General features: G+C 37.3%; 1 protein-coding gene across 2 annotated transcripts in view; it reads left to right on the forward strand.

Moving 5' to 3' along the window:
- The window catches only part of ptprga (protein tyrosine phosphatase receptor type Ga), a 592629-nt gene that overhangs the window by 443788 nt on the left and 132146 nt on the right, over positions 1 to 16695 (forward strand). For both annotated transcript variants that reach the window (XM_056467738.1, XM_056467739.1), the window contains exon 7: positions 7675 to 7832. In XM_056467738.1, the coding sequence (XP_056323713.1) occupies positions 7675 to 7832 (158 nt within the window). The remainder of the gene's footprint in view (positions 1 to 7674; positions 7833 to 16695) is intronic.

Below are 16695 nucleotides of genomic sequence, written 5' to 3' on the forward strand. Positions count from 1 at the left end.
CTATTTATGGAAATGAAGCCTCTTGATAAGAAATGTTCAAATTTATGACGGGAAGATCAAGGAGGATACATTTTCAGCCCTATCGTCTTTGCTCAAGAATTTTAGTACATACAGGAAGAGTGGCGACTGTAGTAGGGATCCAAAGCAGTATATTAAGAGGTTATATTAAGCAGGCAAGACGTCAGGGATAGTAGTGGTTGCTTTAGAAGCTTCAAAACCTTTATGCTGCGTTCACACCAGACGCAGATGAAGTGTCAAGCACGAGGGATTTACGTGTTAAGTCAATGAAAGGACACGAATAGACATCATGCAGCTCGATACACGCATGACGCAAATGACGTTGCGCAAGTTGAGCGTTTTTGCGCAAAAATCTGAACTGTAGCTGACATTCCCACCAGTTAACCAATTACGAGCTTTCTTGTAGTGGCGTAATTATGATTTTGCGCCTGTTGTTGGTGTCCCAATGGGGAAATCCTCTTGTCGACACTGGACAACAGTTCAACAAACTAGGCTCGGCTCAAGGCTGATTTATAGTTAAACTGCGTCGAGTGATTGGTTTGAACAGGGGCGCTGCTAGGGGGAGGGGGAGTTGGGAAGATTCTAAGGGCCCATACATTTAGAGGGGCCCCAGAGACATTACCAATGGCCAGCGCCAATCCCCCCCCCCCCTTTTATCCTTTAGAAGAGTCAAAATCTTACATACAGCACCTTTAATATGTAGATTTTCCTAAAAAAAGAATTATAAGCCCATTGTAACTTGGAACTAAGTTGACTCAAGTGCCAGTCAGCGCTCTTAACACCCACAATACCATGGCTGAGGTGAGTGTCTTGACCTGATTCGCCAAATTGCTCCCCAACTTTTACAACAATGGCTGGCCACGGCTCTGGGTGTGTTTGTGTTCACTGCTGTGTGTGTGCACTTGGATGGGTTAAATGCAGAGCACAAATTACCACCATACTTGGCCACATGTCATGACATTCACTTACATAGTTCAATTAAAATGTTTTCACACACTGTTTGTCTCCTATATTCTAATGTATTTGGGCGGCATGGTGGCTCAGTGGTTAGCACTGTCACCTCACAGCAAAAAAGTCGCTGGTTCGAGTACCTGCTGGGCCAGTTAGCATTTCTTTGTGGTTTAATTTTCACTGCTGGAAGTCCAAAAACTGAAAAGCAAATCCATGGATATGCAGCTCCACAAGTCCCAAACCAAGCAAGCCGATGGCAATGGCGCGAGTAACAAAACTTCACCAATTGACGAAAGTGAAGGAGAAAAAAATCTTGAGAGAAACCAGGCTCAGTTGGGCATGACCGTTTTTCCTCTGGCCAAACTTCCTGTGTGGATTGTTTGTAGTGTATGAGTGTGTATGGGTGTATCCCAATACTGGGTTGCAGCTGGAAGGGCATCCACTGCGTAAAACATATGCTGGACTGGCTAGCGGTTCATTTCGCTGTGCTGATCTCTGAAATAGAGACTAAGCCGAAGGAAAATGAATGAATTCTAATGTATTTCAGTCGAAAACTGGATATTTAATGAGAACAAATGATGGGCTTGATTTTATCCTTCTGAAATAGTGTGAGCAAAATATCCTAATGTTTTGCCTGTTGTACCGGCTCTGCACATACTCCTAGTGCGCGGCAGCTGATGTAACCTCATGAGAGACGTTTCGGCAGCGGGACTGCGTGTGGCGGAGAGAGTCCGCGGCGTGCTGGGTTCAGACACGGATGTGTGACTGGAGCGTTTGCCCTGTGGCTGTGTGTGCGTGTGACAGAAAAGTGCTCTGTGGCATCCATTACCATGCCACCGAGGCACAGCAAAAGCTTCTCTCTCTCTACTTCTGCATTCCCAGTCCAACCTTCGGGGGATTACCATTCATTCAACCTTAACTTCAATATACACACAACACAAGGCATGTTAGGCCTCCCATTTACACACTAGTCATCTAGACGCATATAAATGAGCGCTCGCTTCTGTTTATTTTGCTCGCTCGCTCATAGTGAGCGATAATGAGACGGCTATCGGGTTGTAGTATCTCTAAACCCTGCTGTGATTGGTAGTGGCGTGTTGTGTTGCGAGTTCACGTTCGTCCCCTCGTGGACCACACACCAGTATTGTTCACTCAAGCGAGCGTCACTTCTCTAGGGCGCATAAATCAAAACACTGAAATGAGGTCTCTGTTCCTCTATGGAATGTATTACAAGTCTATTAATTCAGTCTTGTTGAGATCCTTTGAAGTCTCCATTGGCCCGGTCATAGCTGTTCTGATTGGCAGTTCATTTCCGACAGGGGGAATCGTACGATGGCACAATGACGTTTCCAGTGTTGGGGAGGTTACTTTGGAAATGGAATAGATTACAGATTACCCTATTTATAAGTATTGTAAGTAGTGTACGTTTTCAATTACTTCATAAAAGTAAAGTAACTGATTACTTATTGATTACTTTTAAGTTTCTAATGGAGATTTTCAACTAAATCATTTTCAAGCATTTATACCAAGCAGGTGTGATCTTACAGTAGCTCTGTTTACTGTTACAATCTCAAAATCTTTCATCACTTAAATTAAGATTATATTCATCTAATTTTAAAGGACAGACACCACAAAACCAGACCTTATACCTAAAAAAAAGTGTTTACTGTTGTTACAAAATCAAAACTTTAGTTAGTTGTGCAGGGTGATTATTGTGGCATTTGCAATAAAAAAAAGAACATCTAAGCTATTTTTGCAATTTTCAAAAAAAAAGTCAATCATATCTTGGTGATCAGTAAAATTGTCAATGAATCATATGAGGCAGAATTGTTCACTTCAATTATTTACTGTAAATAATATGCTGTACTGAACAAAAACAAATTCCAATTTAATAAAACCATGTGTTATACATTCTAAAATACTATAGTAGTTTATTGTAAAGTGAAATATTTAGGAATGAGCATGATATTGTATATATATTTACAACTCTTATTAATAAATTACACCACATACATGTAGTATGATTAGTAACTATCATGAACTAATAGCAATTAATAGTATTATACTTTAGCCTTTACTACAGTAAACTATATATATAGACCTCCTCTTCCTCAGTCCTCTTCCATCAAGGAAATTTCCCGTGTTTGCCTAATTGGTTGGGGACATCACCGACCAGAGCAAGAGGTGCAGTAACGCACCAAAAAGTTTGTTGTCGACCACCGAAAAACAGAAAGAAGAAGAAATCGTCATTCTCGCCATCATATGGATTTACTTTCATCGGCTAGACACCGGCCACATAGCTCTGTGAACGATGGTGCCGTCACTTTTTGATCCGGGATCGGTAAATGTAGCTCATGTTGACTATACTATGCTACTTCACTAATAAAATAGCTTCGCTACTGAAAAGCTATATGATTCATAAAGTAGCGACGCTACCGCTACTCTAATGAGAAATGTAGTTAAGCTAGTAGCGTCACAACTTGTCGCTAAAATTGCTTTGGGTAGAGGAGTCTGTTGGTGCTCTTAATTTCACAAATCGATAACTTTGTGAGTCATAATATATCAATCGAAATGAAAGGGTCTGTTTTTATTTCAAGAGTTCCCACTTAGATATGCTTGGCGTATAAAGCAGGTTTGGCATGCTGTCCCGGGAGAGAACCCTGAGCTCGGAGATATTTGAGCCCAGGGCTCCCGCCCGGTCGATAAGCATATCAGACGTGCTCAATCATATCACGTGCTCCTCTCGAAATTAGTTTATGAAACTTCACTTCTGTAAGCTCACCATAATGACAAAAACTGTTTGCTTTAAAAAATAAAGAAAGGCAAGGTTACATACCTGCAGATGCTTCCTCAGGTTCGACATTGAAGCCTTTGTTGAACGTATTTTAACAACTGGCACACAAATTTTGCACTGAATTATCATATATGTGTGCCCTTCTCTGATATCAGGGTGAAATGGTTTTAAATTTTCAGCAATTAAATGCATTTATATCACTCGCCATGGTGGCAGCTCTCAGACTGGTTGTAGTAGCCTAATGCTTTAAGCGGCAAAGAGCAGTTTGCTGCAAATTCAAACTCGAAAACCAATCAAAAGCATCAGAATAGCACCGCTTTAATAAATGGCATCATGCGTATCAAAAACAGGCAAAGCAACAGATTAATATTACTCAACATATCTCAGATTCTTGAAGAATATTTTTAGATGTAACCCCATTTGTAATCTGTAACATTTTCATAAGTTACTATAACTTAATTACACATTCTTTCTCAGTAACTGTAACGAATTACTGTTACTTTTATTTTGTAATTAAATTACGTAACGGCGTTACACGTAACTAGTTACTCCCCAACACTGGATGTGTCTGCATTGTGTTTTTAGGGGCGGAATACCTACAGTGACATTTCCAAATCAGACGCTGTCTGCGTGCTAAGCTTCTTTGAGCAGGATTCCCAATGTTAGGTTTGGAATATGGGTCAGTGGGCTAGCAACGTACTCTTGTTTGTGTGTCAAACAAAAAACCACTACTGCAACAAACCAATCAGCTTTCCGCATCTGTTCATGATGATTTCAGGCAAAACGTTCGAAAATCAGAACAAGAAGCACTCAAGAGGAAAGCTGTGTAATTTATCAGTTCTGGTTTTATCGTGTCGCCAGGCCAGCCATATGTTGGGCAGGCATTGTTGGATGGAACTGATAAGCGTTTCAATCAGAGGAGGATTATGGGTAGAAATCTGCTGATTGTGTCCTCTCGAGGATTGAGTGGCTTTAAACGCTAAAAGCACAACTCATCCTCAGCGCGAACATCTTAGTCTGGCCTGTGTCTGTTTTTGGACTGGCAACAGTCACAACAAGTGGAGGGAAAACTCTAGGACAATACGGAGATTACAGCTGCTCTCTTTGTGTACAAAAAAAGTTTCATAACCAGATTGATATACTGTCCAAAGGAAATATGAGTGTTTACGAGAGATGCACGATATGAAACATTTTAACCAGTAACCGATAATTAAGTCCTTCTCATGACTGATTCTGATTTGGATGCTATAAAGTTGATATAATCTGCAGTTTGTGCACCCACAACAACAATCTAAATCAGGGGACTCAAACTCAAATTGGCGGGAGGCCATTTCATTTAGTGACAGTTTATAGGAGAGCAGTTTTAACCATACCTGCCAACACTCCCATTTTTTTCTGTAGTCTCCCGTATTTCAGACCCATCTCCCGTTTTGTTCTGTCTCCCAAAAACTCCCGGAATTTAAAAGCTCCTCAGCTTTGGTGTAAGGTAACCTGGTGCATAACCCCCCCCCCCTAATTCTTCGTAATTTCCAGCATGCCACTCTCTGCACGGCACACACACATTCCCACTGTTCCGCCCCTGCCTCAAAATCCACACCCACCCCCTATATTTTTGATGTCAGTTGCGAGCTGGAGGGAGGAGGAGGGCGGGCTGTAAATGGCCCACGGGCCGGCAGTTTGAGACCCCCGATCTAAATGTATCAGCTCTGTAAGCAGCTCTGGCTTAACTGTAGTAAACATCAGTCCTCCCTATTCAAAAGAAGTGTACAACTTTATTTCTGCTTTATTGTTGTATAAAAAGTCTAACCGGGGACTATGGCTGCAAATTAAAATGCAAAATGCAAGTCTAAATGTGGAGCATTGGCTGCTTGAAATTGTAGCTGGGTTATACTGCAATGTCCCTTTTAAACTTTCTATTATTAATAAAAATATATATTTTTAATATAATTATATTCAAGTGTTTCATGCGATCCAAAAAAAAAAAAGCATTTATTCAATCTCAAGTACATAAGACTGAGGAAGATATATAAACTAAGTCAAATACTTAAAGGTGCTGTATGTAAGTTTTTGACTCTTCTAAAGCATATAAATACCATGTTTGCAGATATTCAAGAAACATGCTACGTGAACATTCTTGTATATCTGAAAAAACAATGCTGAAGTCAGTTCTTCTGCTTTGAGAATGTGTGTTACATGTTGGTATGTCTGTCTTTGTTTTGGTCATTTAACCCACCTAATGCCAGTTTAGCCAATAATATTTTAGCACCCTGGGTTCCCCTGGTGTGATTTATTCAGTCCTGAAGGCTCTCAGAGCATGTGTTTGCTACCGAAAATGCAACCTCCGGTGGACAGTTGCAGCCTCCAAAATGAGATGCAGATTCAGAGTTTCACATAAGGTTATTAATTAGCAAACAATATAAATATTCAAACGCAAATATTAGGCGCTCAACCTGTGGACTGTGTGGGTCCTAATGCCCCAGTATATTGATGTGGACTCTAAACTGCTCAGTGAGCGTTGTCTTTTGGATGAGTTGTTAAACCGAGGTCCTGACTCTCTGTGGTCGTTAAAAATCCCAGGATATCCTTTGAAAAAGAGTAGGGGTTTGTGTGACTCTGCAATGCAACTGCACAATAAATACTCATTGGTAAAGTTCTTACTGTAGTATTTCTCACAAACGCTACGTGAGATCTGCTTCCTTTAAGTCTGTCTGTTGTCTGACGCAGCCGAGGGAGGAGATTAGGGCACGCAGAAAGGCGTAGAAACGGTGGGCGGGGAGGACTAGCCTTAAAGGAGCAGTACACCAAAACCGCCACCCAGTGCAAAAATGTATAAATAGGAATTTAAAAAAAGGTATAATAAAAAATGGTGGGTGTTTTGAGCTGAAACTTTACAGACACATTCTGGAGACGCAAAACACATATTAAATCTGAAAAAAGGGTGCCCTTTAAGAAAAGTTAAGGAATTAATATTTGGCGGAATAACAACCGAATGATGAAAAAAACAAAAAACAAAACAATAATAAAGACAATAATTTCATAACAAATTTACAAGAAATGCCAGCCTGATCTCACGAGAAAACGTAAGTATTTCACGTTTTGACAGTTTAGTGGCTAATTCGTACGAGTTCAGTTGTACGAAATTGTACGATTTTAAAAAGGAGGCGTGGCACCTAACCCCACCCCTAAACCCAACCGTCATTGGCGGATGAGCAAATCGTACTAAATTGTACGAATTAGATCGTACGAATTCATACGAATTAGCCACTAAATCAAAAAGTTACGAATTGCCGTGAGATTGTGTTGGAAATGCTATCAGACCTTTTACAGAATAAAGCCCAAATCTACATTTTACTCAAACCATTACCTAAAAAATCCAGAGTAACTTACAATTAAGAAAAACAGAGAAATTAATATAGTTATGTTTAATATTAGACCATTTTTACAAGTACTTATAATACATTAAAAGTCATTACAATACATTAAAAGTCCCAAGAATACATTTGAATATATATTTTTATTCGCAGAATGACACTCTTAATTGGACATGATATTGTATTTTCATGTGTTTGGTTTGAATGTTCTTCCTTAATGACTGATAAGATTTTATAATTGAACCCTTTAGAAGAATTAAACAATTGTTTGTAATAAAAAAACAATAATTTGCTGTCTTTAGTGTGTTGTTGGTCTTGGACATTCTCCTCTATTTCTTTGCCAACGGGGAAACATTGGCCCGGTTCAATGTTGACTACATGCAGACAAATACAGCAGTAGCAAACAATTCAATGTGCATGTGTGAGGAGCATCTACAGTACACAAATAATGAGCTGATGGTGAATTTGGGAACTGAAGTACTCTTTAGGCTTTAGCGAACACCGTTTAGATTAAACTTCCTCTTTATTATTTGTTTTCAGAGAAAGAGACCTTTCTAGAGCCCTTTGTGCTGAGAGACCTGCTGCCGTCCTCCATCGGGAGCTACTACCGCTACATCGGCTCTCTGACCACACCACCCTGCAGTAAAGTGGTGGAGTGGATCGTCTTCAGTCGGCCTGTGTTCCTCTCATACAAACAGGTACGTTTCTGCTGCACATATACAGCATTTCAGAACTTTTTGATTTCGTGGCTTCGTAAGAATTCGTACAATCTCATTTAGTACAATTTGCTTATACCCCGAGGGCGGTTGGGTTTAGGGGTGGGGTTCGGTGCCACGCCTCCTTTTAAAATTGTACATTTTCGTATGCCAGTCATGTTTCCTTGTAAGATCCGACTGTAGCCCATTTCTGTTCTAACATCTGCTATTAATTCTAACATAATACTGACATGTTAATCTTGCTAGAAACATGCTAGCACATGCTAATTTGTGCTAAAACATGTTAATTTATGCTGGAAACATGCTGATTCATGCCAAAATCATGCTATTTTCATGCTAATTCATGCTAGAAACATGTTAACAACATGCTAATCTATGTTGCAATCATGCTAGCAACATGCTAATTCATGCTAGAAAGATGTTAACAACATGCTATTTCATGTTTGCAAAATTGTCAACAACATGCTAATTCATGTTGGAATCATGTTAACAGCATGCTCATTCATGTTACAAACATGCTAATCCATGCTAGACTCATGATAACAACATGATAATTCATGTTAGAAGCATGCTAACAACATGCTAATTCATGTCAGCATCATGTTATCAGCTAGTTATATGTTAATTCATGCTAAAAACATGTTAACAACATGCTAATCCATGTTGTAATCATGCAAGTAACATGCTAATTCATGTTAGAAACATGTTAACAACATGCTATTTCATGTTTGAATTTAGATAACAACATGCTCATTCACTCTGGAAACATGCTAATCTATGCTAGAATCATAACAACATGCTCTCGCATGTTAGAAACATATAAGCAACATGTTAATTTAAACTAGAAACATGCTAACAAAATGCTAATTAATGCTAGAATCATGCTACCAACATGCCAATTCATGCTAGAATCATGCTAACAACATGCTAATTCATACTAACAACATCTTAACAACATGCTAATTCATGTTAGAAACATGTTAACAAAATACTAATTCATGCTGGAAACATGTTAACAGCATGCTAATCCATGTTGTAATCATGCTAACAACATGATAATTCATGCTAAAAACATGTTAACAACATACTAATCCGTGTTGTAATCATGCTAACAACATGCTAATTCGTTTCACAAACATGTTAGCAATATGCTAATTCATCTTGTAATCATGCTAGCAACATGCTAGTTCATGTTGAAATCATACTAACAACATGCTCATTCATGCTAGAAACATGATAATCCATGCTACAATCATGATAACAATATGATATTTTTGTTAGAATCACGCTAACAACATGCTAATTCATGCTGGAATCATGTTAACAACATGCTAATTCATGCTAGAATCATGCTAACAACATGCTAATTCTTGCTAGAATCATGCTAACAACATGCTAATGCATGCTAGAATCATGCTTATTCATGATATAATCATGCTAACAACATTCTAATTCATGCTAAAAACATGTTAACAACATACTAATCCATGTTGTAATCATGCTAACAACATGTTAATTCGTGTTAGAAACATGTTAACAATATGCTAATTCATCTTGTAATCATGCTAGCAACATGCTAGTTGATGTTGGAATCATACTAACAACATGCTCATTCATGCTAGAAACATGATAATCCATGCTAAAATCATGATAACAATATAATATTTTTGTTAGAATCACGCTAACAACATGCTAATTCATGCTGGAATCATGTTAACAACATGCTAATTCATGCTAGAATCATGCTAACAACATGCTAATTCATGCTAGAATCATGCTAACAACATGCTAATTCATGCTAGAATCATGCTAACAACATGCTAATTCATGCTAGAATCATGCTTATTCATGATATAATCATGCTAACAACATGCTAATTCATGCTAAAAACATGTTAACAACATACTAATCCATGTTGTAATCATGCTAACAACATGGTAATTCTTGTTAGAAACATGCTAACAATATGCTAATTCATCTTGTAATCATGCTAGCAACATGCTAGTTCATGTTGGAATCATACTAACAACATGCTCATTCATGCTAGAAACATGATAATCCATGCTGCAATCATGATAACAATATGATATTTTTGTTAGAATCACGCTAACAACATGCTAATTCATGCTGGAATCATGTTAACAACATGCTAATTCATGCTAGAATCATGCTAACAACATGCTAATTCATGCTAGAATCATGCTAACAACATGCTAATTCATGCTAGAATCATGCTAACAACATGCTAATTCATGCTAGAATCATGCTAACAACATGCTAATTCTTGCTAGAATCATGCTAACAACATGCTAATTCATGCTAGAATCATGCTAACAACATGCTAATTCATGCTAGAATCATGCTAACAACATGCTAATTCTTGCTAGAATCATGCTAACAACATGCTAATGCATGCTAGAATCATGCTTATTCATGATATAATCATGCTAACAACATGCTAATTCATGTTAAAAACATGTTAACAACATACTAATCCGTTTTGTAATCATGCTAACAACATGCTAATTCATGTTAAAACATGTTAACAATATGCTAATTCTTGCTAGAATCATGCTAACAACATGCTAATGCATGCTAGAATCATGCTTATTCATGATATAATCATGCTAACAACATGCTAATTCATGCTAGAATCATGCTAACAACATGCTAATTCTTGCTAGAATCATGCTAACAACATGCTAATGCATGCTAGAATCATGCTTATTCATGATATAATCATGCTAACAACATGTTAATTCGTGTTAGAAACATGTTAACAATATGCTAATTCATCTTGTAATCATGCTAGCAACATGCTAGTTGATGTTGGAATCATACTAACAACATGCTCATTCAGGCTAGAAACATGATAATCCATGCTACAATCATGATAACAATATGATATTTTTGTTAGAATCACGCTAACAACATGCTAATTCATGCTGGAATCATGTTAACAACATGCTAATTCATGCTAGAATCATACTAACAACATGCTAATTCATGCTAGAATCATGCTAACAGCATGCTAATGCATGCTAGAATCATGCTTATTCATGCTAGAATCATGCTAACAACATGCTAATTCTTGCTAGAATCATGCTAACAACATGCTAATTCATGCTAGAATCATGCTAACAACATGCTAATTCATGCTAGAATCATGCTAACAACATGCTAATTCTTGCTAGAATCATGCTAACAACATGCTAATTCTTGCTAGAATCATGCTAACAACATGCTAATTCATGCTAGAATCATGCTAACAACATGCTAATTCATGCTAGAATCATGCTAACAACATGCTAATTCTTGCTAGAATCATGCTAACAACATGCTAATTCATGCTAGAATCATGCTAACAACATGCTAATTCATGCTAGAATCATGCTAACAACATGCTAATTCTTGCTAGAATCATGCTAACAACATGCTAATGCATGCTAGAATCATGCTTATTCATGATATAATCATGCTAACAACATGCTAATTCATGTTAAAAACATGTTAACAACATACTAATCCGTTTTGTAATCATGCTAACAACATGCTAATTCATGTTAAAACATGTTAACAATATGCTAATTCTTGCTAGAATCATGCTAACAACATGCTAATGCATGCTAGAATCATGCTTATTCATGATATAATCATGCTAACAACATGCTAATTCATGCTAGAATCATGCTAACAACATGCTAATTCTTGCTAGAATCATGCTAACAACATGCTAATGCATGCTAGAATCATGCTTATTCATGATATAATCATGCTAACAACATGTTAATTCGTGTTAGAAACATGTTAACAATATGCTAATTCATCTTGTAATCATGCTAGCAACATGCTAGTTGATGTTGGAATCATACTAACAACATGCTCATTCAGGCTAGAAACATGATAATCCATGCTACAATCATGATAACAATATGATATTTTTGTTAGAATCACGCTAACAACATGCTAATTCATGCTGGAATCATGTTAACAACATGCTAATTCATGCTAGAATCATACTAACAACATGCTAATTCATGCTAGAATCATGCTAACAGCATGCTAATGCATGCTAGAATCATGCTTATTCATGCTAGAATCATGCTTATTCATGATAGAATCATGGTAACAACATGCTAATTCATGCTAGAATCATGCTAACAACATGCTAATTCTTGCTAGAATCATGCTAACAACATGCTAATTCATGCTAGAATCATACTAACAACATGCTAATTCATGCTAGAATCATGCTAACAGCATGCTAATGCATGCTAGAATCATGCTTATTCATGCTAGAATCATGCTTATTCATGATAGAATCATGGTAACAACATGCTAATCCATGCTTTATAATATAATGTAATTTGCTTTTTAATTTATGTTGTTAATTATGTTGCTTTTAGCCAACTTGATACTTTCAAACTAAATAAATTACTTTGAAAGGCATTTCTCAAGCCACTATAAAGTCTGTCCTCAAACTTTTACATTTGGTTTGAAATTGAGCTTCAGTTATTTTTATTTTATTTATTTATTTATTTATTTATTTATTTATTTATTTATTTATTTATTTATTTATTTATTTATTTGTTTGTTTGTTTGTTTATTTATTTATTTTTAAGCTTTGACTTGTTTTTAAGCTTTGACTTGAAAATATGTCACACATTGAACAAAACTGTGCATTTCAAGCCACTTCAGCAGACCTTTAAGACAAACTCCAAATTATGCTGTATAAAACTGGGAACAAATTATTTCTGCATTCAAAGCAACACTCAAAGAAAAAAAATGCTCATAATACCATGAAGCTGACCTAGTTGAGGAATGTCTGAGGCGTTAAAACTGCTTCAGATTTATTAAACAGAGCTCTTGTAAAACACCTGGGGTTTGGGACAAGAGCTTAAACAGTGTGAGAAACAAAAGAAAACAGCAGTGTGTATAATACTGGTTATTGTTTGAATGGACCTTGCGAGACCTCAGACTTGGAGCACACTGACTCATGCTTCTCCATTAGTATGCGCTGCTCAGCTCGGCTTGCGCACATTCATCCTGTCCTCCCTCTCGGCACCATTCCTGAGCTCTGATTGATAAGAAATACTCTCAAACTGAGCTTTTACACTGTAATATAAGAAAACCAACCCCTAAAAAAATGGAGCATCGTCATCATGCTAACAGGCAACATGAACAGCTGTGTGAAGGTCAGAAAAAGAGATTTAAACGTATATAAAAGTGATTTAAAAAAAGAAAAGCAATTTAAACGGGTAATATATGCTTCTCTTTAAACATTTTTGTCCAAAATCTTGCCAAATCTTCTAATTTAATTCTTCTTGTTAAGGAATGTGAAGTGATTTCATTGTAATTAAATTAAATTGTACATGCTCGCTTTTTAGAGCTAAATTCCTCAGGATTGATACTGAAGAGTGATTGGACCGAGATTATTATACACTACCTGACAAAAGTTTTGTTGTCGATCCCAGTTGTAAGAGCAACAAATAATAACTTGACTTCTAGTTGATCATTTGGAAAATGATCCTCCTTCTCATACTTCAGCCTCCACATCAAAGTTCGAATCGCCAGTAACTTTAACAACAAGCGTGTTAACTTTCTCTCTTCTTCTTCTGTGTCACAAGCGGGTGTCAGAAGCTTAAAGTTGTGTAGCGCCATCTAACATCAAGGATTGATTTTGCTATATTTTCTGCTCGACGCCAATAAAAATCGATTGGGTTTGAATCCGGAAAAACGTCTCGAAAAACGCTGACGATAAACGCAAACGAAAAGCGTCTCAGTTCGTACGAGCCTTTAGACCCAGATATCACATACAGATTAACGTGATAAGAAGTGTGGTCTAAAGTTTCTACAGACCGGGAACACAGTTTCTGTTTATGAAGGTTGGTCTCTGTCAGAAAGCGATCTGTCTCTGGCCTCTCTGCGGCTTCTGATCTCACCGCGCGTTAAAAGAGAAATGGCAAACAGAGGCTTTGCTCTCACATGTAAAAGATCAAAGAACATCTGTGTAAACCTCATCCGGCCATGTATGATTCAATGCGATTTCATGGTTATTACAAGATTTATATCTGTATGGTGTAAGACTGTAACTGTAAAATACATATTTTAGATAGAAACAGACTGGAAGGGTACGCATTTAATTTGAGACGAATGAAAATGAGACTGGGATGAACGCATTATTGCTTAAGTGTGTGTGTGCGTGCATTAAATGATACTCATTCATTAATTTTCCTTTGGCATAGTCGCTTATTTATCAGGAGTCGCCACAGCGGAATGATATATTTAATATATGTATATGATATATAAATATATAATATGATTATATGCATATTATATTATATATTTATATAGTAACAACAGTAACATTATAGCAGACACTGTAAAAAGCTCATTCCCAGCCACTAGACTTTTCTGACAGGGGATTCAAGTGTCATCGAGTGTCAGAATGTTGTGGGACTACTATACAGGTGTTATGATTATGGATTATTTCATTCATTTTCCTTTATTAATCCGGGGTCGCCACTGCGGAATGAACCGCCAACTTATCCAGCACGTTTTTACGCAGCGGATGCCCTTCCAGCTGCAACCCATCTCTGGGAAACATCCACACACACACACTCATTCACACATACACTCATACACTACGGACAATTTATCCTACCCAATTCACCTGTACCGCATGTCTTTGGACTGTGGGGGAAACCGGAGCACCCGGAGGAAACCCATGCAGGGAGAACATGCAAACTCCGCACAGAAACGGCAACTGAGCCGAGGCTCGACCCAGCGACCTTCTTGCTGTGATTGCGCCACTGCATTGCCTGATTATGGATTATAGATCGCAAAATTTTGCGGTTTTTATTTTAGCTGGGGGTTTTTTAAAGCATGACGGTAAAACACAAACGCTGTTACGAATGTATTAAAACATGTGCTTGTTTGTTGTAAAAATTCGTAATAATGACTAAAAATACTAATTTGTGCATCTTTTTTACTTCCGTGTGCAGCCATGCTGCCGCTGTAAATGGTGCATTCTGGGAAATGTTTGTACCCCTTAAGTGTGATCCTGAAAAATCTCCATTTTAAGGGCTAACTAGTAATTCCCCTTAGCCCCACGCCTTCAAGCTAAAAAGAATTGGGATGGGGAAAGGCTAAGAGGTAGAATTGGGATTGGGCCTTAATCTCTCCACTGCAACATGAACTAACATGGCACTGTCCATCACATGATTCCTATAGTAACACTAAAGGATAAACAAATGCATATATTGATTTATGTTTCCGTCACTGCATACTGAAATGCAGCATAAGGTAGAAGTGGCCCATTTTTAAGAAAGTAAGAAAAATGTTGTTATGTTAAACTGTGTTATATTACATAAAAGCACTGACTTTTTACCGATTGAATTAGCTGACAGACTTTCGAAATAAATATCTGTTCAATATTATAAGTCAAAACCCTAAAAAATTAACTACATTACTTTCTCACCTTGAAACTGCCTGAACATGCTTCTATTCAAAAACTAACAGAATAGAAAATAACTGTAAATGTGTGTCTTTCACAACAGATACACACTGTTTAGATGAACAAAACATTTCCTTTATTCGTCACCCAGCCACTTACTTTCATGTATTTTAGGTTCATGTTTGAGTTCATGTGTTGTAAATCCAGCAGCTGTAGGCCCAATCCCAATTCTATTTTTGTACCCCTACCCTAGGGGCGCCCCTGTGTAAACTCTGGCACGCCCAATATGATTTTGCTGTTGATATTATTAATTTTAATGTACTTATGTAAATTCACAATATAAAAAAAAAAATCAATAAAGCCCAGCCTGTCATGATTACCTGCGATCTCTAACCACCAGAGGTCGCTGGTAAGCACCAAGGGGCAACCTCCCGCTCTCCCTCGGGAAGCCAATACGGAAGTAACTAAAACTGCAATTCATCGACTCGCCTTGGGGGGCTGGCTCCAGGAAGTCCAGGTCATTTCTGACTGCAATGGGAAATTGGCCATTTTTACAGCTGATAAAAACATGCTTACAGCCTGGAACAAATGATGGCTTTGGTGCATATAGCCATGATTAACCTTCATGACAACTCTGAGAGGGGTGAATTTTTTTTATAACTCATCCGTTTCGTTTTATTAAGTTATATTAAGTCATAATATAACTATAACTAACATGGCACTGTCCATCACATGATTCCTATAGAAATACTAAAGGATAAACAAATGCAAATATTGATTTATGTTTCTGTCACAGCACACTGAAATGCAGCATAAGGTAGAAGTGGCCCATTTTTAGGATTAAATGTTGTGATGTTAAACTGTTTTATATTACATAAAAGCACTGACTTTGTGCAGATTGAATTAGCTGACAGACATTTTAGGTCAGAACCTTAAAAAATGAACTGTATTACTTTCTCACCTTGATAGTGCCTGAACATGCTTCTATTCATAACCCAACAGAATAGAAAATACAAAAGCAGGAATTACACAAAAAAATGTCCTGTTTGCTCTCGTCCGTGTCAGAGAAGTGAATAGCGACCAGCGTTAAGCTTAAAAAAATAAAAAGACATAAAAGAATTCAAGTTACCAAGTGTTCAGGGGATGTTAAATGGTATTTGGTAAAAAAAAACAGACCAAAATGCAATTTATTTAACAAAAATCCTAACCTTGACCATTTGTCTTCATGCACGGCTGTGTGTTTGATTCCGACTCACCTACAGTGGATGAATGTGAACTTACTGCTGTGACAGATATAAGAAATAGATTCACCTCAGAGCTGAAAACACATGGACTGTGTTCTTTGTATCTTCTGTTTATTTATTTTATTTGTTTTGTAGATATATATTT

This window comes from Danio aesculapii, chromosome 11 (genome assembly GCF_903798145.1).
Source record: "Danio aesculapii chromosome 11, fDanAes4.1, whole genome shotgun sequence".
In the NCBI taxonomy this organism is placed as follows: domain Eukaryota; kingdom Metazoa; phylum Chordata; class Actinopteri; order Cypriniformes; family Danionidae; genus Danio; species Danio aesculapii.